The sequence below is a fragment of the Nerophis lumbriciformis genome, linkage group LG28 (genome assembly GCF_033978685.3).
Source record: "Nerophis lumbriciformis linkage group LG28, RoL_Nlum_v2.1, whole genome shotgun sequence".
NCBI lineage: Eukaryota > Metazoa > Chordata > Actinopteri > Syngnathiformes > Syngnathidae > Nerophis > Nerophis lumbriciformis.
In genome coordinates, this window is record NC_084575.2 from 1,214,539 (window position 1) to 1,239,190 (window position 24,652).

Here is a 24,652-nt window from a genome sequence, read left to right on the forward strand (position 1 = left end):
CTGCTTCGTCTACTGCACCCGCGCCTGCTTCGTCTGCTGCTTCCATGCCTGCTTTGTCTGCTGCTTCCACGCCTGCCACGACGACGACGCGCGCAGCTTCCACGCTTGCCACGACGACGACAACGCGCCCGCCTTCTTGTCGGCCTCGGATGTGGCCATTCCCGGGTCGTCCGCCACCTCCTCGTAGGCCACGGATGTGGGCGTTCCTTGGGCGTCCGCCACGCCAAGTACGCCGACCTCCTCGTCGGCCACGGTAGTGGCCGTTCTTGGGTCGCCCACCTCGTCAGGTGCAGCGATGTTCTACGCGTCGCCACCACCTGACTCTGCCTCGGTGGATTCGGGGACACTTGGTCTGGCGACCCACCGCCATGTCCCCCTCCCGCCCTCCCATGACTCTCGATCCTGCCTTGTTTTTTGTTTTGAACATCTAGTATCTGTCCTTAAGGGGGGGATCTCTGTCATGTCTGTGATCATGTTTTGTTTAAGTTATGCCCTGTTTGGTTTTTGGACTCTTTTTAGTTCCTGTTTGGTCACCATAGCAACCCATTAGTTCCACCTGTTTCACGTTTGCACTCACGCACCTGTTGCTAATCATGTTCACGACTATTTAAGCCGATAGTTGCCAGAAAGTCAGCCTGGCGACATTAACTCTGATACCACTGATTACTTCTGATATCCATGCTACCTGATGATACCCTTGATATCATAGTCCATGCCATAGTTTATGTCACAGTAAGTGCTTATTTATTTCATGTCCATAGTGTTGCCTTTGTGCTAGCTTTTTGTTTCAGTCAAGTTTTATCTCCGCCTTGTGCGCGCCTTCTGTAAGTACCCTTTTGTTTGTACTTTGTTAGAATAAATATGTCCTTACCTTCGCGCCATGTCCGCTCCAACTTTTATTGCATCTCGGGAAAACAAACCCTTCATAGTCCACGTCATGACAATATTAGAAGAAGACTTTAGGATTAAAAGTGAAGATGTGAGTTGAAATAAGTACAAATGCAGCAATAAAAACAAGCAACTCCACTCACGATGGCTCTAAAGTTCAGTGATGTGTTGCTAACTTCAGCATTTTTCTTCTTTGTTGATGTTTTGCAGTAGTTAACATCCATGATGTAACAATGCTGCTAATCTACCAGAGTCCACATTTTGTTAACCATTTTATTCATTCATACTTTTAGTTGGATAATAACATCAATAAAATGCAATGGAAAAAATGTGTGGGAAATAAAACAATGCAAATAATAAGATGTCCTCTCTTTAACAATGAGAAAAAAGAATAAAAGAGTAGCTACATATATAATATTCAAAACATGCACACAACTTAAAAAGTAAGTACAGGACAACATATAAGACTAGAAGATGAGAAGCACTACATACAACATCAAATATACATTCTTATTAAACATGCTGTGTTTTTAAACTACATTTAGCACAATCACTGTTTAAGTGTTTTTACATCCCTGCAGCTTCCATGACTGTTACACACTTGTGTCTACTGACCTGATACTTAAACCTGAACATCTTATCACACACAGTGCAACTAAACGGTTTCTCTCCAGTGTGTGTTCTCATGTGTGTGGTCATGCTGTCTTTTCTGGAGAAACTCTTCTTACAAACAGAGCAAGTAAAAGGTTTTTCACCTGTGTGTGTTCTCATGTGTAATATAATGTCCCTCTTAGTGTTGAATCTTTTAGCACAAGCTGAGCAAGCAAAAGGTTTCTCACCTGTGTGTGTTCTCATGTGCAATATAATTTCCCACTTAGTGTTGAATCTTTTAGCACAAGCTGAGCAAGCAAAATGTTTCTCTCCAGTGTGTGTTCTCATGTGTGTGGTCATGCTATGCTTACAGAAGAAACTCTTCTTACAAACAGAGCAAGTAAAAGGTTTCTCACCTGTGTGTGTTCTCATGTGCAATGTAATTTCATTCTTAGTGTTGAATCTTTTAGCACAAGCTGAGCAAGCAAAAGGTTTCTCTCCAGTGTGTGTTCTCTTGTGTCTGGTCATGCGTTCCTTTGTGGAGAAACTCTTCTTACAAACAGAGCAAGTAAAAGGTTTCTCACCTGTGTGTGTTCTCATGTGAGTGGTCATGACTTTCTTAGTGTTGAATCTTTTAGCACAAGCTGAGCAAGCAAAAGGTTTCTCTCCAGTGTGTGTTCTCATGTGTGTGGTCATGCATTCCTTTCTGGAGAAACTCTTCTTACAAACAGAGCAAGTAAAAGGTTTCTCTCCAGTATGTGTTCTCATGTGTACTGTAAAATGACTCTTCCGTCTAAATGATTTCCCACATTCAGAGCAGTCAAAGTGTTTGTTGTTAGTGTGATGTCTCGTATCACCTTTAGAGTCATTTTTACTCTCCAAAGGTTTTTGGATGTGGTCACTGTGATCAGAAGAGTGTGACATCATGTGGTCCATGTCTGACAGTGGAGCAAAGATGCTGTCTGGTTCTGACTTGATATCTTCACAATGCTCTCCATCAGCTTCTGTGATGTGTTGACTTACATGCTCCGCCCCTCTGTTCTCCTCACTTTGACTGTGATGAAGCTGTAAGGACTGAGCTTCATCTTCATCATGAAGCTGCTCCTCTTTAATGTGGGAGGGGGCCTGTAGCTCCTTCTGTCCCACACTGGTGTGCCACTCCTCTCCATGACTCCCCGCTGACACCCGCTGGACGTCTGCAGAACAAATGAGGTGTTACTGTATTGAAGTTTGCAGTATTCAAACTATTGACATGTGAGCTAGGCCAAATAGACAGTGATGGGCAAGCTACCTGGACAATGTAGTAAGCTAAGCTACAAGTTACTCTCAATTAAATGGAGCTAAGCTATCCTCAGAGAATTGTAGCACGCTACACTACAAGCTACACTGCAAAAGCAGCTTGCCACATCAAAGCTACATTTAACAGCATTTATATATATATATATATATATATGTATATATATATATTGGCCCACATGTATAATATCAATGTTTTTGTTGTCCATGGAAAGAAGTTAGTAAGAAGCAAAAGAAAAACAACCAACCATGGATGACAAAAGGACTGAAAAATGCTTGTCACAAAAAAAAGACATTATATGGAATATTAATAACACAGAAATCTATAGAGGCAGAAAATAAGTATAATAAATATAAAAACAAGCTAATTGGTATACTAGGAACATGTAAGAAGGAATACTACAGACAATTATTAAAGAAGAACAGAAACAACATGAGAGCAACATGGGGCATCCTAAATAGCATCATTAAAAATGCTGCTAAGAAAGATTACCCCCAGTACTTTCTACATGGAAATACAAAAAATTACAATATGAACCAAATAGTTGAACGTTTTAATGATTACTTTGTTAATATCGGAAAAAATGTGGAACAAGATTTCCAAATGCAGATGATGGATCAGTTGAGGACTTGAATGAGCTCATAGACAGAAATCCCAATTCCATGTTTCTTAAGAACGTGACAAAAGAAGAATTAATCAAAATTGTAAAACATTGTAAATCCAAGACCTCAACCGACTGTCATGGAATAGATATGGTAACCATAAAAAAGGTTATAGAAGACATTTCAGAACCTCTGACATATATCAGCAACGTATCATTTCTAACCCGCAAATTCCCTGCCAAAATGAAAATTGCAAAAGTCATACCAATTTATAAGAATGGAGACATACACCAGTTTACTAACTACACACCAGAATTCACAGCTAATATGTCAACATGGATAGCATTAATCCAAATAACAGAGGAAATGAGCAATGCAATAGATGGTAAAAAATGTGCGGTCGCAGTATTCATGGACTTAACTAAAGCATTTGACACACTTAATCATGATATTTTAATAACAAAACTAGAAGGATATGGCATCAGAGGTTTGGTCTTGAACTGGGTAAGAAGCTATTTAACCAACAGGAAGCAATATGTGAAGATGGGTGAACATATGTCAACACAGCTAGATATATCTTGTGGTGTACCCCAGGGATCAATACTGGGACCAAGATTGTTTCATCTTTATATAAACCACATTTGTAAAGTTACAAAGGACTTAAAGTTAGTTTTATTTGCAGACGACACAACTGCTTTATGTTCAGGAGAGAACACACAGAAGATAATACACATAATAACAGAAGAAATGAACACATTAAAAAGATGCTTTGACAAAAACAGACTATCTTTGAATTTCAGTAAAAGTAAAATAATAATATTTGAAATTCCACCACACCCGACAGCGTTCTTGCCATCACCATCAACTAGTCAATCGTCCGCGTGAGTATACGTTGTCATCATTACACAAAAACATGAATGTGTCATTTGTATCTGCGTTGTAAATTCATAAACTAAAACACTGTTTCGCTCTGAGAGGCGCGTTTGGCGTGCCTGTTCAGTGTTTACAAAGACGCGCTCCTCTTTAACGCTAACGTTAATTAGTTGTGCAAATAACTTTTACAACATTAACAATTACATATACTATGTACAAACCAACAATTAACTTTCACTATCATTGTTGTGTTATTAAGCAAAATAAGCAATACTTTTACTTTTGTTGAAATGTTTACACTGTTGTTACAGAATATTTCCATTTTGCACTTTTTTGTATTGGATGTTTATCTTTATTTTTGCACATTTTAAAGCAAAATAAGCAATACTTTTACTTTTGAAATGCTTATACTATTGCAGAATATTAAGATTTGCACTGGATGTTTACTTTTATATTTGCACATTAAAAAGCAAATAAGCTACTTTTAATTTTGTTAAATGTTAAAAGTTTTAAAAGTTTACATTGTTACGGAATATTTTGTCGTGTTGTTGTCAATGTTGACTGAGTGGCCATACTTTTTTTTTGTAAATAAAAGTCATGCTTTTTGAAAAATCTGGCCTACATTTAATTTTTCATCTTCATTTTAAATAAAAAAATAATCGGTAAAAGGAAAAATAATCTATAGATTAATCGAAAAAATAATTTATTGATTAACCGATTAATCGAAAAAAATAATCTATAGATAAATCGAAAGAAAAATAATCGTTATCTGCAGCCTTAATCATGTTGTATGCATGCATGTGTGATGCATCATGTTGTATGCATGCATGTGTGATGTATCATGTTGTATGCATGCATGTGTGTTGTATCATGTTGTATGCATGCATGTGTGATGTATCATGTTGTATGCATGCATGTGTGATGTATCATGTTGTATGCATGCATGTGTGATGTATCATGTTGTATGCATGCATGTGTGATGCATCATGTTGTATGCATGCATGTGTGATGTATCATGTTGTATGCATGCATGTGTGATGTGTCATGTTGTATGCATGCATGTATACATGCATGTGTGATGTATCATGTTGTATGCGTGCATGTGTGATGTATCATGTTGTATGCATGCATGTGTGATGTATCATGTTGCATGCTTGCATGTGTGATGTATCATGTTGTATGCATGCGCGTGTGATGTATCATGTTGTATGCATGCACGTGTGATGTATCATGTTGTATGCATGCACGTGTGATGTATCATGTTGTATGCATGCACGTGTGATGCATCATGTTGAATGCATGCACGTGTGATGCATCATGTTGTATGCATGCATGTGTGATGTATCATGTTGTATGCATGCACGTTGGATGCATCATGTTGTATGCATGCATGTGTGATGTATCATGTTGTATGCATGCATGTGTGATGCATCATGTTGTATACATGCATGTGTGATGTATCATGTTGTATGCATGCATGTGTGATGTGTCATGTTGTATGCATGCATGTATACATGCATGTGTGATGTATCATGTTGTATGCGTGCATGTGTGATGTATCATGTTGTATGCATGCATGTGTGATGTATCATGTTGCATGCTTGCATGTGTGATGTATCATGTTGTATGCATGCGCGTGTGATGTATCATGTTGTATGCATGCACGTGTGATGTATCATGTTGTATGCATGCACGTGTGATGTATCATGTTGTATGCATGCACGTGTGATGCATCATGTTGTATGCATGCACGTGTGATGCATCATGTTGTATGCATGCATGTGTGATGTATCATGTTGTATGCATGCACGTTGGATGCATCATGTTGTATGCATGCATGTGTGATGTATCATGTTGTATGCATGCATGTGTGATGCATCATGTTGTATGCATGCATGTGTGATGTATCATATTGTATGCATGCACGTTTGATGCATCATGCATATCATGTTGTATGCATGTGTGATGCATCATGTTGTATGCATGCATGTGTGATGTATCATGTTGCATGCATGCATGTGTGATGCATCATGTTGTATGCATGCATGTGTGATGTATCATGTTGTATGCATGCATGTGTGATGTGTCATGTTGTATGCATGCATGTATACATGCATGTGTGATGTATCATGTTGTATGCGTGCATGTGTGATGTATCATGTTGTATGCATGCATGTGTGATGTATCATGTTGCATGCTTGCATGTGTGATGTATCATGTTGTATGCATGCGCGTGTGATGTATCATGTTGTATGCATGCACGTGTGATGTATCATGTTGTATGCATGCACGTGTGATGTATCATGTTGTATGCATGCACGTGTGATGCATCATGTTGAATGCATGCACGTGTGATGCATCATGTTGTATGCATGCATGTGTGATGTATCATGTTGTATGCATGCACGTTGGATGCATCATGTTGTATGCATGCATGTGTGATGTATCATGTTGTATGCATGCATGTGTGATGCATCATGTTGTATACATGCATGTGTGATGTATCATGTTGTATGCATGCATGTGTGATGTGTCATGTTGTATGCATGCATGTATACATGCATGTGTGATGTATCATGTTGTATGCGTGCATGTGTGATGTATCATGTTGTATGCATGCATGTGTGATGTATCATGTTGCATGCTTGCATGTGTGATGTATCATGTTGTATGCATGCGCGTGTGATGTATCATGTTGTATGCATGCACGTGTGATGTATCATGTTGTATGCATGCACGTGTGATGTATCATGTTGTATGCATGCACGTGTGATGCATCATGTTGTATGCATGCACGTGTGATGCATCATGTTGTATGCATGCATGTGTGATGTATCATGTTGTATGCATGCACGTTGGATGCATCATGTTGTATGCATGCATGTGTGATGTATCATGTTGTATGCATGCATGTGTGATGCATCATGTTGTATGCATGCATGTGTGATGTATCATATTGTATGCATGCACGTTTGATGCATCATGCATATCATGTTGTATGCATGCATGTGTGATGTATCATGTTGCATGCATGCATGTGTGATGCATCATGTTGTATGCATGCATGTGTGATGTATCATGTTGTATGTATACATGTGTGATGTATCATGTTGTATGCATGCATGTGTGATAAATCATGTTGCATGCATGCATGCATATGTGATGTATCATGTTGTATGCATGCATGCATGTGTGATGTATCATGTTGTATGCTTGCATGTGTGATGCATCATGTTGTTTGCATGCATGTGTGATATATCATGTTGTATGCATGCATGTGTGATGTATCATGTTGTATGCATGCACGTGTGATGTATCATGCTGTATGCATGCATGTGTGATGTATCATGTTGTATGCATGCATGTGTGATGTATCATGTTGTATGCATGCATGTGTGATGTATCATGTTGTATGCATGCATGTGTGATGTATCATGTTGTATGCATGCATGTGTGATGTATCATGTTGTATGCATGCATGTGTGATGTATCATGTTGTATGCATGCATGTGTGATGTATCATGTTGTATGCATGCATGTGTGATGTATCATGTTGTATGCATGCATGTGTGAGGTATCATGTTGTATGCATGCATGTGTGATGTATCATGTTGTATGCACACGTGTGATGTATCATGTTGTATGCACGCATGTGTGATGTATCATGTTGTATGCACGCATGTGTGATGTATCATGTTGTATGCACACGTGTGATGTATCATGTTGTATGCACGCATGTGTGATGTATCATGTTGTATGCACGCATGTGTGATGTATCATGTTGTATGCATGCATGTGTGATGTATCATGTTGTATGCATGCATGTGTGATGTATCATGTTGTATGCATGCATGTGTGATGTATCATGTTGTATGCATGCATGTGTGATGTATCATGTTGTATGCATGCATGTGTGATGTATCATGTTGTATGCATGCATGTGTGAGGTATCATGTTGTATGCATGCATGTGTGATGTATCATGTTGTATGCACACGTGTGATGTATCATGTTGTATGCACGCATGTGTGATGTATCATGTTGTATGCACGCATGTGTGATGTATCATGTTGTATGCATGCATGTGTGATGTATCATGTTGTATGCATGCATGTGTGATGTATCATGTTGTATGCATGCATGTGTGATGTATCATGTTGTATGCATGCATGTGTGAGGTATCATGTTGTATGCATGCATGTGTGATGTATCATGTTGTATGCACACGTGTGATGTATCATGTTGTATGCACGCATGTGTGATGTATCATGTTGTATGCACGCATGTGTGATGTATCATGTTGTATGCATGCATGTGTGATGTATCATGTTGTATGCACGCATGTGTGATGCATCATGTTGTATGCATGAATGTGATGCATCATGTCTTATGCATGCATGAGTGATGTATCATGTTGTATGCATGCATGTGTGATGTATCATGTTGTATACATGCATGTGTGATGCATCATGCTGTATGCATGCATGTATGATGTATCATGTTGTATGCATGCATGTGTGATATACCGTATTTTCCGCACTATAAGGCGCACCTAAAAACCACAATTTTTCTCAAAAGCTAACAGTGCGCCTTATAACCCGGTGCGCTTTATTACGATTAATTTTCATAAAGTTTCGATCTCGCAACTTCGGTAAACAGCCGCCATCTTTTTTCCCGGTAGAACAGGAAGCGCTTCTTCTTCTACGCAAGCAACCGCCAAGGAAAGCACCCGCCCCCATAGAACAGGAAGCGCTTCTTCTTCTACCCGCCCCCGGAAGAAGAAGAAAAAACGCGCGGATATCACCGTACGTTTCATTTCCTGTTTACATCTGTAAAGACCACAAAATGGCTCCTACTAAGCGATCCGGTTCATAAAAAGACGCAATCTCTCCATCCGCACACGGATTACTACCGTATTTCACAGCAACTGAACCGCACTGTGGAACGGGAGCACGTACGGTGAATATTCGCACCACAGGGAATGAGAAGTCGTCCTTCACTGTGGTTCTAGCTTGCCATGCTAATGGCCAGAAACTTCCTCCCATGGTGATATTCAAAAGGAAGACCTTGCCAAAAGAGAACTTTCCAGCCGGCGTCATCATAAAAGCTAACTCGAAGGGATGGATGGATGAAGAAAAGATGAGTGAGTGGTTAAGGGAAGTTTACGCGAAGAGGCCGGGTGGCTTTTTTCACACAGCTCCGAAGGCGAACACACCTTCACTAAGACGGGCAGACAGCCTCGGACGACATACGCCAACATTTGCCAGTGGATCGTAAATGCCTGGGCAGATATTTCGGTCACAACTGTGGTCCGAGCTTTCCGGAAGGCAGGATTCACAGAACAACAGCGACACTGACTCCCGATGACTTCGACGAGACGGAACCGGCCATTTTGGATACCACGCTTGCGCAACTTTTCAATTCGGACACCGAAGACGAAGAATTCGAAGGATTTACGAATGAAGAATAACTTCAGAAGGTGAGCGCTATGTTTATTTTGTGTGTTGTGACATTAACGTTCGAGCAACATTATGTTACTATTGCTCTACACCATTTTGAATTTTACTATGTTTGTGATTGCACATTTGCGTACATTTTGGGACAGAGTTGTTAGAACGCTGGTTTTCAATATATTATTAAAGTTTGACTGAACTATCTGACTGTTTTTTTGACATTCACTTTAGCGCAGCGTTTTTTTGACATTCACTTTAGCGCAGCGTAGGCGCGGCTTATAGTCCGGGGCGGCTTATTGGTGGACAAAATTATGAAATATGTAATTCATAGAAGGTGCGGCTAATAATCCGGTGCGCCTTATAGTGCGGAAAATACGGTATCATGTTGTATGCATGCATGTGTGATGTATCATGTTGTATGCATGCATGTGTGATGTATCATGTTGTATGCATGCATGTGTGATGTATCATGTTGTATGCATGCATGTGTGATGTATCATGTTGTATGCATGCATGTGTGATGCATCATGTTGTATGCATGCATGTGTGATGTATCATGTTGCATGCATGCCTGTGTGATGTATCATGTTGTATGCATGCATGTGTGATGTATCATGTTGCATGCATGCATGTGTGATGTATCATGTTGTATGCACGCATGTGTGATGCATCATGTTGTATGCATGAATGTGATGCATCATGTCTTATGCATGCATGAGTGATGTATCATGTTGTATGCATGCATGTGTGATATATCATGTTGTATGCATGCATGTGTTATGTATCATGTTGTATGCATGCATGTGTGATGTATCATGTTGTATGCATGCATGTGTGATGTATCATGTTGTATGCATGCATGTGTGATGTATCATGTTGTATGTATGCATGTGTGATGTATCATGTTGTATACATGCATGTGTGATGCATCATGTTGTATGCATGCATGTGTGATGTATCATTTTGTATGCATGCATGTGTGATGTATCATGTTGTATGCATGCATGTGTGATGTATCATTTTGTATGCATGCATGTGTGATGTATCATGTTGTATGCATGCATGTGTGATGTATCATGTTGCATGCATGCCTGTGTGATGTATCATGTTGTATGCAGGCATGTGTGATGTATCATGTTGCATGCATGCATGTGTGATGTATCATGTTGCATGCATGCCTGTGTGATGTATCATGTTGTATGCATGCATGTGTGATGTATCATGTTGCATGCATGCATGTGTGATGTATCATGTTGTATGCACGCATGTGTGATGCATCATGTTGTATGCATGAATGTGATGCATCATGTCTTATGCATGCATGAGTGATGTATCATGTTGTATGCACGCATGTGTGATGCATCATGTTGTATGCATGAATGTGATGCATCATGTCTTATGCATGCATGAGTGATGTATCATGTTGTATGCATGCCTGTGTGATGTATCATGTTGTATGCATGCATGTGTGATGTATCATGTTGCATGCATGCATGTGTGATGTATCATGTTGTATGCACGCATGTGTGATGCATCATGTTGTATGCATGAATGTGATGCATCATGTCTTATGCATGCATGTGTGATATATCATGTTGTATGCATGCATGTGTTATGTATCATGTTGTATGCATGCATGTGTGATGTATCATGTTGTATGCATGCATGTGTGATGTATCATGTTGTATGCATGCATGTGTGATGTATCATGTTGTATGCATGCATGTGTGATGTATCATGTTGTATGCATGCATGTGTGATGTATCATGTTGTATGTATGCATGTGTGATGTATCATGTTGTATACATGCATGTGTGATGCATCATGTTGTATGCATGCATGTGTGATGTATCATTTTGTATGCATGCATGTGTGATGTATCATGTTGTATGCATGCATGTGTGATGTATCATTTTGTATGCATGCATGTGTGATGTATCATGTTGTATGCATGCATGTGTGATGTATCATGTTGCATGCATGCCTGTGTGATGTATCATGTTGTATGCAGGCATGTGTGATGTATCATGTTGCATGCATGCATGTGTGATGTATCATGTTGTATGCACGCATGTGTGATGCATCATGTTGTATGCATGAATGTGATGCATCATGTCTTATGCATGCATGAGTGATGTATCATGTTGTATGCATGCATGTATGATGTATCATGTTGTATGCATGCATGTGTGATATATCATGTTGTATGCATGCATGTGTGATGTATCATGTTGTATGCATGCATGTGTGATGTATCATGTTGTATGCATGCATGTGTGATGTATCATGTTGTATGCATGCATGTGTGATGTATCATGTTGTATGCATGCATGTGTGATGTATCATGTTGTATGCATGCATGTGTGATGTATCATGTTGTATGCATGCATGTGTGATGTATCATGTTGTATACATGCATGTGTGATGCATCATGTTGTATGCATGCATGTGTGATGTATCATTTTGTATGCATGCATGTGTGATGTATCATGTTGTATGCATGCATGTGTGATGTATCATGTTGCATGCATGCCTGTGTGATGTATCATGTTGTATGCATGCATGTGTGATGTATCATGTTGCATGCATGCATGTGTGATGTATCATGTTGTATGAATGCATGTGTGATGTATCATGTTGTATGCATGCATGTTTGATGTATCATGTTGTATGCGTGCATGTGTGATGTATCATGTTGTATGCTTGCATGTGTGATATATCATGTTGTATGCATGCATGTGTGATGCATCATGTTGTATGCATGCATGTGTGATGTATCATGTTGTATGCATGCATGTGTGATGCATCATGTTGTATACTTGCATGTTCCAAATAAACTCAAAGTCAACTAACACTTGGTGGACATTCAAGCCACAGAATGCAAATGGAGTATTGTTGGTGTATTTTGGATGGTTATAGAGGACCTCCCATTGGCTCCATTGCAAGTGGACTTTTATTTACATTTATGAGTTAGAATTAGGGCTGGGTGATGTATGGAATATACTGGATATATCGTGGGTTTGTCTCTGTGCGATATAGAAAATGACTATATGGAGATATTGGAGTATACGTTCTCACACAGTTGCTTTTAGCTGCAGGCATTACACTACAGGCTCTTCTCACTCTTTCTTGTCTCTCCTTCTCACAGAGACATAAAACAAGCGCACCTTCTTACATACGTTACATACTGTCACGTGTGCAACGTCATACGCTCTCACGGAGCAGACAGGTAGCAGCATGGTAACGTTAGCTGTGGTGCTAGTGGTAATACGAGAGAAAGAAGGTGCCAATCTGGTAACAAATGAAGGAATAATTAATTCCCAAAACAAACAGCAGGGGGTCCATTGTCTGGCGGTGGTTTGGCTTCAAGCGGGTGGATGGTGAACAAGTATGCGGCAAAAGCGTTGCTACTAAAAGTAGCAGCACTGCTAATATGTAGCATCATTTGAAAAGTCACCCGCTAGAGAATGAAGAGTGCTTGAAACTCTGCATGTCAACATCTCCGTTCAGTGCCACACCCACAAAATGCCCAAGCAACCATTTCCAAATCAACACCGTATGAAACAAATAGTCAACAACAGAAGGAGATAACGTCCGCAGGAACCTACCACATAGTGAAGGACATACACTATTTGATTTCCTATTATGCAGCTCATTTTTATTTGACACTTATTGAAATATCTTGTGTGACATCATGCACAAAAGTGCACTTTATTTGTTTTAAACTATTGTAGTGGCGTTCTGTACAAAAAGTCCACTTTAATTTAGTGTTGTTTTGATATGTCATCTTAGTGACATCATGCACAAAAGTGCACTAATAGCTTGTTTTAAAATGTCTCTGACAATCTTGAACTTTCTGTTTTGAAATGACATGAATGTTTGTGCCACTGCTTAATAACTGTTTAATAAATACATTTTTGCTAAATTGACTTAGTTGTGATTTCCCTCTCTGCATGTAAGTTTAAAAGTAGCATATATTAATGCAGTATGAAGAAGAATGTTTTAATGTAGACACATAGAATCATCATACTGCTGTGATTATATGCATCAAGTGTTCATTCAAGGCTAAAGCAAAATATCCACATATACAGGTAAAAGCCAGTAAATTAGAATATTTTGAAAAACTTGATTTATTTCAGTAATTGCATTCAAAAGGTGTAACTTGTACATTATATTTATTCATTGCACACAGACTGATGCATTCAAATGTTTATTTCATTTAATTTTGATGATTTGAAGTGGCAACAAATGAAAATCCAAAATTCCGTGTGTCACAAAATTAGAATGTTACTTAAGGCTAATACAAAAAAGGGATTTTTAGAAATGTTGGCCAACTGAAAAGTATGAAAATGAAAAATATGAGCATGTACAATACTCAATACTTGGTTGGAGCTCCTTTTGCCTCAATTACTGCGTTAATGCGGCGTGGCATGGAGTCGATGAGTTTCTGGCACTGCTCAGGTGTTATGAGAGCCCAGGTTGCTCTGATAGTGGCCTTCAACTCTTCTGCGTTTTTGGGTCTGGCATTCTGCATCTTCCTTTTCACAATACCCCACAGATTTTCTATGGGGCTAAGGTCAGGGGAGTTGGCGGGCCAATTTTGAACAGAAATACCATGGTCCGTAAACCAGGCACGGGTAGATTTTGCGCTGTGTGCAGGCGCCAAGTCCTGTTGGAACTTGAAATCTCCATCTCCATAGAGCAGGTCAGCAGCAGGAAGCATGAAGTGCTCTAAAACTTGCTGGTAGACGGCTGCGTTGACCCTGGATCTCAGGAAACAGAGTGGACCGACACCAGCAGATGACATGGCACCCCAAACCATCACCCAACCATGCAAATTTTGCATTTCCTTTGGAAATCGAGGTCCCAGAGTCTGGAGGAAGACAGGAGAGGCACAGGATCCACGTTGCCTGAAGTCTAGTGTAAAGTTTCCACCATCAGTGATGGTTTGGGGTGCCATGTCATCTGCTGGTGTCGGTCCACTCTGTTTCCTGAGATCCAGGGTCAACACAGCCGTCTACCAGCAAGTTTTAGAGCACTTCATGCTTCCTGCTGCTGACCTGCTCTATGGAGATGGAGATTTCAAGTTTCAACAGGACTTGGCGCCTGCACACAGCGCAAAATCTACCCTTGCCTGGTTTACGGACCATGGTATTTCTGTTCTAAATTGGCCCGCCAACTCCCCTGACCTTAGCCCCATAGAAAATCTGTGGGGTATTGTGAAAAGGAAGATGCAGAATGCCAGACCCAAAAACGCAGAAGAGTTGAAGGCCACTATCAGAGCAACCTGGGCTCTCATAACACCTGAGCAGTGCCAGAAACTCATCGACTCATGCCACGCCGCATTAACGCAGTAATTGAGGCAAAAGGAGCTCCAACCAAGTATTGAGTATTGTACATGCTCATATTTTTCATTTTCATACTTTTCAGTTGGCCAACATTTCTAAAAATCCCTTTTTTGTATTAGCCTTAAGTAATATTCTAATTTTGTGACACACGGAATTTTGGATTTTCATTTGTTGCCACTTCAAATCATCAAAATTAAATGAAATAAACATTTGAATGCATCAGTCTGTGTGCAATGAATAAATATAATGTACAAGTTACACCTTTTGAATGCAATTACTGAAATAAATCAAGTTTTTCAAAATATTCTAATTTACTGGCTTTTACCTGTATATGGTGTATCGTGACATGGACTAAACATATCCACATATATATGGTGTTTCGTGACATGGCCTAAACATATCCACATATATATGGTGGATCGTGACATGGACTAAACATATCCACATATATATGGTGTATCGTGACATGGACTAAACATATCCACATATATATGGTGTATCGTGACATGGACTAAACATATCCACATATATATGGTGTATCGTGACATGGACTAAACATATTCACATATTAATAAAAGGCCATATCGCCCAGCCCTAGTTAGAATGTGATTTTTTTCTTACATATCCACCATCATGTCTTTTATAATAATTATGAACGATAGAAAAATCCCCTAAAAAGTGCAGTTCCCCTCTAAATTCCAATGATTAGATTTAAAACTTGAAGTGTATGAGCATGAAGTGATGAAGCCTACTTGGATGAGTCTTCTAAGACAAAGTGAACAGTCCAGTTGTGATGGATTGAATGCCCTGAGAATAAAATGATATGTGCTTACTTGGACTGTGATGAAGCTGTGAGGACTCAGGTGCTTTGTCTTCATGCTCTTCAGTCTTCACAGAGACAACAGTCAGTGGAAACTTGCTGACATCATCCTCCTCCTGCTCTACAACACACTCTCCCTCATCTTCCTCTTTCATGTGGGGATCCTCCTCTTCCTTTTTCATGTGAAGGGGCTGTAATTCATCCTCTTCCTCTTTCATGTGTGGATCCTTCTCTTCCCCTTTCATGTGAAGGGGCTGTAATTCATCCTCTTCCTCTTTCATGTGTGGATCCTCCTCTTCCTCTTTCATGTGGGGGGGCTGTGGATCATCCTCTTCCTCTTTCATGTGAAGGGGCTGTGGATCATTATCTTCCTCTTTTATGTGTGGATCCTCTTCCTCTTTCATGTGGGGGGGCTGTGGATCATCCTCTTCCTCTTTAATGTGGGTGGGCTGCGGATCATCCTCTTCCTCTTTCATGTGTGGATCATCCTCTTCCTCTTTCATGTGGGTGGGCTGTGGATCCCCCTCTTCCTCTTTCATGTGGGGGGGCTGTGGATCATCCTTTTCCTCTTTCATGTGGCGGGGCTGTGGATCCCCATCTTTCTCTTTCATGTGGGTGGGCTGTGGATCATCCTCTTCCTCTTTTATGTGGGTGGGCTGTGGATCCCCCTCTTCCTCTTCCATGTGGGGGGGCTGCTGGATATCTGTTGGGTAAATAAGTCAATAAGATAAATGATAAGAGATAAGGAGAGAATATAAATAGTTTTGGACTGACACTGTTAACACAATGAGATTATTTGTGTTCTTTTGTGTGTTGTGTTAAAAGTGTGTAGCAAAACAACCAATAAAAACACAGGAAATACCACCTTTTGTCCAAAAATTATTCAAAAGTGGTACAGTGAGTACAAAAACAGACTTGGAAAATTGATGGGGGTCAATTAGAAAATTTTTATAATTACGAGGCAGCATTGATTGAGGCATTCTTAACTTCACTGATGTAAAGTCTGTAAATATTGAGATTGTCATTACCATTACTTCATTATCATGGAAATAAAACAAATCTAATTCCAAAATCACTTAAAAAAACATTCATGGTATGTTTTTGTTATCATGCAGAATACTTTTGGGTGGTCATTTTGTTGGCTGGGCCAAAAGGAACTTTTAACAAGAACATGTTTTCCTATGTGCTGTTGTATGGAGTATCTCCATCAACAATTCCTCTTTAGGAATTGGAGACCATCTACAACACACGGAAGGAAAGTCAGTCACCTTTATGTTCTTTTAATAATTCAAGTGTTGACTACTTTGGTTATTGAAAACAAATGTTTACTTTCACTTACTGTTGCATGTAAGTCAGAATCAGGAAGTGAAATTATAACTTTAATTAGATTTGATTACAGTGAAAAATGTATTTAGTGAGTGTGTGAGTTTTGTGTTAACATGTTGATACAGGTTTACATCTTCTTAAGGACTGGAACACAGATATGTTCTGAAAGGATGCACCAATTTTTAAAACCTTCACTAAGCTGTGCCACCAACATTGTCTCACTTAGCTCATTAAGCAAACTACCAGGGTGAGTGAGTCCTTTTAAATCTTCATAGACCTCGTTGTTACTTTTGACCAGTCTATGATTTTCACAAGTGGAACTACTGTATGCGGCTTAAGTGATCATTCCATCATTTTCTGTACCCATAAAAAACATAGAACTGAGTCTGAGGAGTTCCGGTGACGTCATCAAGCTGAATGGCAGCTTAGAGTAACATCTCCCTCGTGAAAAAAGTTATTTTGCCCCGTTAGACCGTAAAATGCCAAATTTTTAGATCATCTCTGAACAAACAAAAGGGGCAAGAATGAGGAAAACCAAAGGAAATCGAGGAAATATTGTTGCAGAGCCTGTAAATGAGGAAAGCTCTGTGTCCGCGAACTGCTCACCTGTAAAGCTACAAGATGGTGGTGCTAACGCTAACCCTCGCTCAAAGGAGGCGGACGCCGAAGGTTTAGTCCAAGTTCTGGAGGAGATTCGGGACTTCCGAAAAGACATAAAAGAACAACTGAACAATATTAAATCCGAGCTCACCAACATTAAACAACAAATAACAGACACAGAGGAGCGAATTGAGAAAGTGGAGGGCCGGATTCAAAACGTGGAGTATGTGTTGAACAACATGATAAAAGTCATTCATCAGCAAGAAAACAAACTACTCGACTATGAAGGGAGATCCTGATGCAAGAACTTGAGGATATACAATGTTCCCGAAGGAGCCGAGGGACCGTCCATGCCAGAGTTTGTGGAAAAACTGCTGCGGGACATGTTGGAGATCCCCGCAACTATGCAACTCGACATCGAAAGGGCGCACCGCGCGCTGGCGCCAAGACCTGCCGGAGACAGAGAAGACAAGCCGCGGTCAATAATAGTCAAATTCCTCCGCTACAGGATGAAAGAAGAGGTCATGCGCAAAGCCTGGGGAAAGAAGATTTTTCTGAATGGGAGACTAATATATTTTGACCAGGATTACCTCCCAGCAGTCCTGCAAAAGAGGAAAGAATATGCTGAAGCGAAGCGAGTGTTAAAGCAAAGAAATATCTGCTTCCAGACTCCGTACCCGGCCAAACTACGAGTGTTCCAGGAGGACGGCACGCAGCTGTACCGGAAAGCAAAGGAGGCGACAAAAGACATGAAGGACAGAGGACTGCCAGTCAGCGTGACTACACCGAGGGAGAGCCTGCTGGATCAGCTGTCCCGCTCCGCCTGGGAGACCATGGGAGGAAGGAGCCGGGAGGGGACAGGTGAGGAGCCAGAGAAAAGCATCAAGGAGAGACTGCAAGCCTTCAGAAGATAATCATCGCCTTCTCCGGGGGACCTGTTAATTTTGACTGACTTCTTAAAGTGTTGGTAAGATGAACAGAACCAAAACAGGTGACTTTAAATCCACTCCAAGACATTTGCGTTTGTATAATAACCCCAGCTAGATGAGAATATATACAAGGGATGTATCTATGTAATGAACAGATATTTTTTTTCTCTTTCTACCAAGTGCCATGATGGGGGCCCTCAGCCCATAGTTGGGAGAGGATTTTCCCCACAGTCAGACGTTTTATCTAGCCCAACTCAGGGGCATCTAATAGAGACCCCTGCCTTGGAACTACACTTTTCTTTTTTAATTTTCTTTAGTTATTTTGCTTTGTTTTATTTATGTTATTTCAGTTGTTTTCGTTATGGTAGTAGACTTGCTCGGTTTTATTTTAAATATTTTATTGGTACACTTACAAGTAAATACATATGGTTAGTGACAAAGTAAAATGTGTATCGTTTAATGTTAATGGGCTATTGAACCCAATTAAACGCAATTAAAATATTATCGAAGGTGAGGACAGAACAAGCCCACATAGTATATTTACAGGAGACCCATTTGACTGACAAGGAGCATGTAAAACTAAAGAGAATGGGCTTCACTCATTTGTTTTATTCGTCATATAAATTAGGACATAGGAGAGGAGTTACAATCCTCATCTCAAAAAAGCTACATTTTGAAAATGTACTGGAATTTGGTGAAAAGGAGGGTAGATTTATTTTAGTAAAGGGAAAGATAGATGGGAACCCAATCACCTTATTGAATGTCTATACACCCCCTGGGAGTGATATTAATTTCTTCCAAAAAATCACCAATATTATGGTAACGGAAACCAAAGGTCTTTTGATTTGTGGTGGGGATTTAAATATATATTTACAGCCAAAATCGGACTCATCTAGTATAAAAATACACAACGTTAAACCCCTTTATAAGAAAATAAACACACTTTTTGAGGAAGTAGGCTTAATTGACATATGGCGAGACTTTTTCCCAGACAGAAGGGATTATACTTATTTCTCTGCTCCGCACTGTCTTCATACAAGAATAGATTATTTCTAACATTTGGAAAAGATAAAGATAAAATATGTACCAGTGAAATTGGGACGATAGATCTAAGTGACCATGCACCTATATACCTATCTATGGACTTTAATCTGAGGGCAAAAAATAATACATAGAAACTAAACTCAAGTCTGCTGAATGACCTATCCTTTAAGACACAAATTAAATCTGAAATAAGTCTCTTCTTGGAGTTCAATGACACAGGAGAGGTTTCACCTCCCATATCATGGGACACTTTGAAGGCTGTTTTAAGAGGGAAAATTATAGCAATATCTTCATTTAAGAAAAAAAATGAGAATACAAAATCGAATGACTTAAAAAAAAAAAAAACTAAAAGAATTAGAACGAAAACACAAACTAGATTTGGCACAGGATACATTAAGGGAATTAAGAAATACTAGGATTTGGCCACACAAGAAATTAAAAAAAATCTAATGTTTTTGCAACAGAGACAGTATGAAAGTGGCTCTAAGTCTATGAAAATACTGGCCTGGAAACTAAAAAAAAAAAGATAGCGGAAAACACCATTCATAAAATGAGGGATCCAAGAACAAAAGAGATAAAAACTAAACCAAATGAAATTCAGGAAGCCTTCGAACATTTTTATAAAACTTTATACTCTGAGGTCTCTAGTAGGAGGATAACCCAAATTGACAGCTTCCTGAACTCTCTGGATTGACCTATTTTAGATGAAAAACAAAACCAAACAATATCAACAACAATAACTGAAAATGAATTAAAAGTTGTAATTAGGCTTAAACTAAGTAAATCGCCAGGATCAGACGGTTACACGGCTGAGTGGTATCAGGAATTTAAAAAAGAATTAATACCTGTTTTACTCCCCACACTGAATTAGGTCTTAAAAAAGGCACAAACACCACTTAGTTGGAGGGAGGCAATTATCTCAGCTATACCAAAAGAAGGCAAGGATAGAATTGAATGTGGATCTTACAGGCTAATATCGGTTCTCAATGTAGATAATAAACTATTTACTTCCATTATGGGCAAACGATTAGAAAATGTCTTACCTATATTGATACATAATGATCAAACAGGTTTTATACATCAACGACAAACACAAGACAATATAAGAAAGACACTACATATTATGGATCATATACAAAGAAAAAACATCCAAGCAATTGTTATAAGTGTGGATGCTGAAAAGGCCTTTGATTCGGTCAATTGGAATTTTCTTTACAGAGTTTTATATAAATTCGGTTTTCAGGATACAATCATTAAAACTATACAGGCACTATATAACAATCCTACTGCTAGGATTAAAGTCAATGGATACTTATCAAACAGTTTTACCCTAGAAAGGGGCTCTAGACAGGGATGTGCATGGTCACCATTACTCTTTGCATTATATCTAGAGCCATTAGCTCAGTCTATTAGACACAATAAAGATATTAAGGGAATCATGATTAAAGGAAGAGAGTATAAATTGGCCTGCTATGCGGATGACATTTTGGTTTACATCGGACACCCAACATACTCACTCCCTAAATTAATGCAATCATTTGAACTGTATGGTCAACTATCAGGATATAAAATCAATATAGGTAAAACCCAGCTACTCTCATATAATTATAACCCACCAGGGGAAATCAGAAGTAGTTACCCTCTGATATGGCAAACAGAGTCTTTTAAATACCTGGGCATTAATTTGCCAAAAGATCTAACAAAATTATCAGAATACAATTATCTACCCACATATAAAAAAAATAAAAGATGACATAGCAAGATGGAACTTAATTCCTTTTTTTAGCCTTAGTTCTAGAATTGATTCCATTAAAATGAATGTACTGCCAAGACTGCTGTACCTATTTCAAACCCTGCTAATAGAGATTAACCAAAACCAAGTCAATGAATGGGACAAAATGGTATCAAGGTATATATGGCAAAGTAAAAGGCCAAGAGTTTGTCTCAAAACTTTACAATTGGTCAAACAAAAGGGAGGATGGGGTTTACCTTGCCTCCGATATTACTATTTTGCAGCCCAGATGAGAGCAGTGATATGCTGGTGCAACCCGTCATACATTGCTCAATGGAAAATTATTGAAGAAGAAATGCCCTCCATCCCCATACAAGCAATCCTGGCGGATAGCAATTTACAAACCCACATAAATAACATTGATAACCCATGGGTGAAATGGACCCTTAAAGTGTGGAAAATGATCATAAAGGAATACAAACTCGAGAGTGATATTGCAGTTCTTAAATGGTGTGCCTATGATACAGAGTTTACACCTAATAAACTAGACTCAAGATTTAAGGACTGGATATCTAAGGGTATAACAGCTCTATGCAGTGTAATGAAAGATAAAACAATGCTTAGCTTTGAAACTATTAAAAGGACATATATATTAGAAAACCAAGACTTCTATCGGTATTTGCAGTTGCGGCATTTTGTTAATATGAAGGTGAAAAGTGTCACAAAGACGAGTATATGTTTGATTGAACTGTTTACAAAAGCCTACAATTCAGAAATTATTGATAGAAGTGTTTCATGCTTGTATAAGGGTCTGTTGAATATGAAATCATATTCAACTTCATATATTAAAACAAAATGGGAGAAGGAAGGAGGGATAACTAAATCTGAGGAAGAATGGACAATAATATGGAAATATCAATGGACTTGTACCAGCTCACCAAGTGGAGGGAGTTGGGCTGGAAAACTTTGATCAGATTTTTTATTACCGGTACACCTTTTCAGAAGTGTCACTATGATAACAACTCCCCTGCCTGCTGGAGAAATTGTGGGAATTCAAATGCAAATCACTACCATGTTTTGTGGGACTGCTCCACCATAAAGGACTATTGGAAAGAGATGCACCAAGCTCTACAGGATATTTTCAAACGTGAAATACCCCTCCAAAGTAAAACTTTGTTTTTTGGACATGTACCTCAGGACTGGCTGAAGAAAGATAAACACTTAATGAATATCCTACTGGTGGCTTGTAAAAAGACCATTACTAGGAAATGAATATCCCAGGAGAGCCCAACTTTGAAGCAATGGATGGAAACAACAATGGACATATATAAAATGGAGAAGATAACTGTCTTTATTAATTATGAATTGGAGAAATTTACTTCATACTGGGAAAACTGGGTCAACTATGTCACGCCCCATAAACCTGACTTTAATTTTTCGAATTAGTGATTGTACTGCAAAAAAAAGAAAGAAAAGGAATTACTCCCTATATGTGTATATGTATGTACATATATATATTTGTATATATGTATCTGTTTATATTTTTTTTTATTTCTGATTATTATTATTATTTTTTTTTTTATTCTTCTTTGTTCATTTAATCGATGTATTTGTAGATATTACTTTGTTTTTTTGTTGTTTCTTTCTTTTTTGGGGGGGATGGTATGGGTGGGATACAAACAAAAATATTTTGACATTTAGGGCAGACAACAGATATATGATTTATGTGAATATGATTTAATGGATAGGAATATCTGATGCTGGATGTCAATAAAAATAAAATGAAAAAAAAAACCCAAAAAACTGTGGTACGTGTACCACTAGTGGTACGCAGGCATCACCTAGTGGTACGCCAATTATTATTTCATTATTTAAGTACAGTGTTTTATTTTCCTACATTCAAACACAGTGTTACTGTTCAAACTGTGTGTAATGTTAGAGTAACTAAAAATATTAAATATACTTGTTAAATAACGTGTCTTCCTTGTTTTTAATGAATAATTAAGGCCTACTATGCTACTGTATTTTAATGCTGTTCATGATGGTGGTACTTGGAGATCCAAGTATTTTCTGAGGTGGTACTTGGTGAAAAAAGTTTGACAACTACTGATGTAGTGACATTGTAAACTACATTGGCAGACACCATTTTGTTATACCCAATACATCGCGCTTCCAACGAGATCCCGTTTTTTTCCCCGGAGTTAGAAAGTTCCAAAACTGTTCACGTTATACCATCTCATCTCATTGTGGATCATGTGAATGTTTGAAGTGGAACTAAATGTGATCTCTGAAAGGGCTACACATTATTTCCAAAGCAGGGCCCCCATCCACATATACAATACTAGAACATATCTGATGAAAAACAACATTATTGTTGTTATTTTAATTATAAGTGTGCCAAATCACCTATATTTGAACATTATCTAATGGAAATGACTGCTGTCTGATAATCACATTAATAACACAATAACAATCATGTGTCTGACTACACCTATTAATCACAATTAATCTAACACGTCATGTTCATGTTAATAATGAAATATAAAGTTAGTAAACATGTGAGAGTAAGAAGTAAACAAACCTGTTCTGTGTAACACAACTTGAGGTTTCTCGAAAACAGCGTCCAGTAGTTGACGTAGTCTTTTGTTTTCTTCTTTTGTCCGAGAAAGTTCCTCTTTGTACTCTGCTATCGTTCTTTCACACATTTTCACACAATCACAACACTTTACACTCACACTTGATCTTAACTAAGCGATGTGTTGATCAAATCCGCGTCTCTTTGTTAGCAGCTAACAAGCTAAGCTAACTAGCACGCTAAGCTAACTAGCGCGCTAAAACAAGTAGCAAGCTAAGCTAACTAACGCGCTAAAACAAGTAGCAAGCTAAGCGGGCCTAATAATGTCCAAAGTTGACTGAGACGAGTGGAGTTTATCCTGACACGGAGGATGAATAAAGTGTAGTTAGTAGCGAGGCTTAGAAGCGTGTGTGGAGTAAAGGAGGACTTTGCTGCAAAGCGCATATCCTCCACGCATGTTGTGTCGTTCGCGAACGATTCGTTCGAACGAACGAATCTTTTGAGTGAGCGTACTGAACCGAATCACTTCATGAACTGATTCGTTCCTTTCTCAGTTCAGTTGAGCTCCACCGCGA

At 38.9% G+C, this 24,652-nt stretch overlaps 2 protein-coding genes across 3 annotated transcripts in view; one reads left to right on the top strand and one right to left on the bottom strand.

The window, feature by feature from the left end:
* Nucleotides 1-24,652, top strand: part of LOC133570515 (uncharacterized) — a 905,074-nt gene that overhangs the window by 201,120 nt on the left and 679,302 nt on the right. The window lies entirely within an intron of this gene.
* On the bottom strand, nt 943-24,644 carry LOC133570568 (uncharacterized). Of its 2 annotated transcripts, XM_072916628.1 has the most exons (4): nt 24,084-24,644; nt 17,804-18,247; nt 15,885-16,574; nt 943-2,675 (listed from the first exon to the last, which is right to left on the bottom strand). In XM_072916628.1, the coding sequence occupies exons 2-4, from the start codon at nt 17,952-17,954 to the stop codon at nt 1,456-1,458; spliced, it is 2,061 nt and encodes a 686-aa protein (XP_072772729.1). In that variant the 5' UTR covers nt 17,955-18,247; nt 24,084-24,644; the 3' UTR covers nt 943-1,455. The 2 variants fall into 2 exon arrangements, with proteins under 2 accessions (XP_072772729.1, XP_072772730.1); XM_072916629.1 differs by lacking the exon at nt 17,804-18,247.

Coding starts and splice junctions, on each gene's coding strand:
- LOC133570568 (XM_072916628.1), bottom strand. CDS start 17,954: ATGTTGGTGAGCTCGGATTTAATATTGTTCAGTTGTTCTTTTATGTCT. Junction 16,575..17,803: donor ACCATCTTGTAGCTTTACAG/GTGAGCAGTTCG, acceptor TTTACCCAACAG/ATATCCAGCAGCCCCCCCAC. Junction 2,676..15,884: donor ACAGCTTCATCACAGTCCAA/GTAAGCACATAT, acceptor TTTGTTCTGCAG/ACGTCCAGCGGGTGTCAGCG.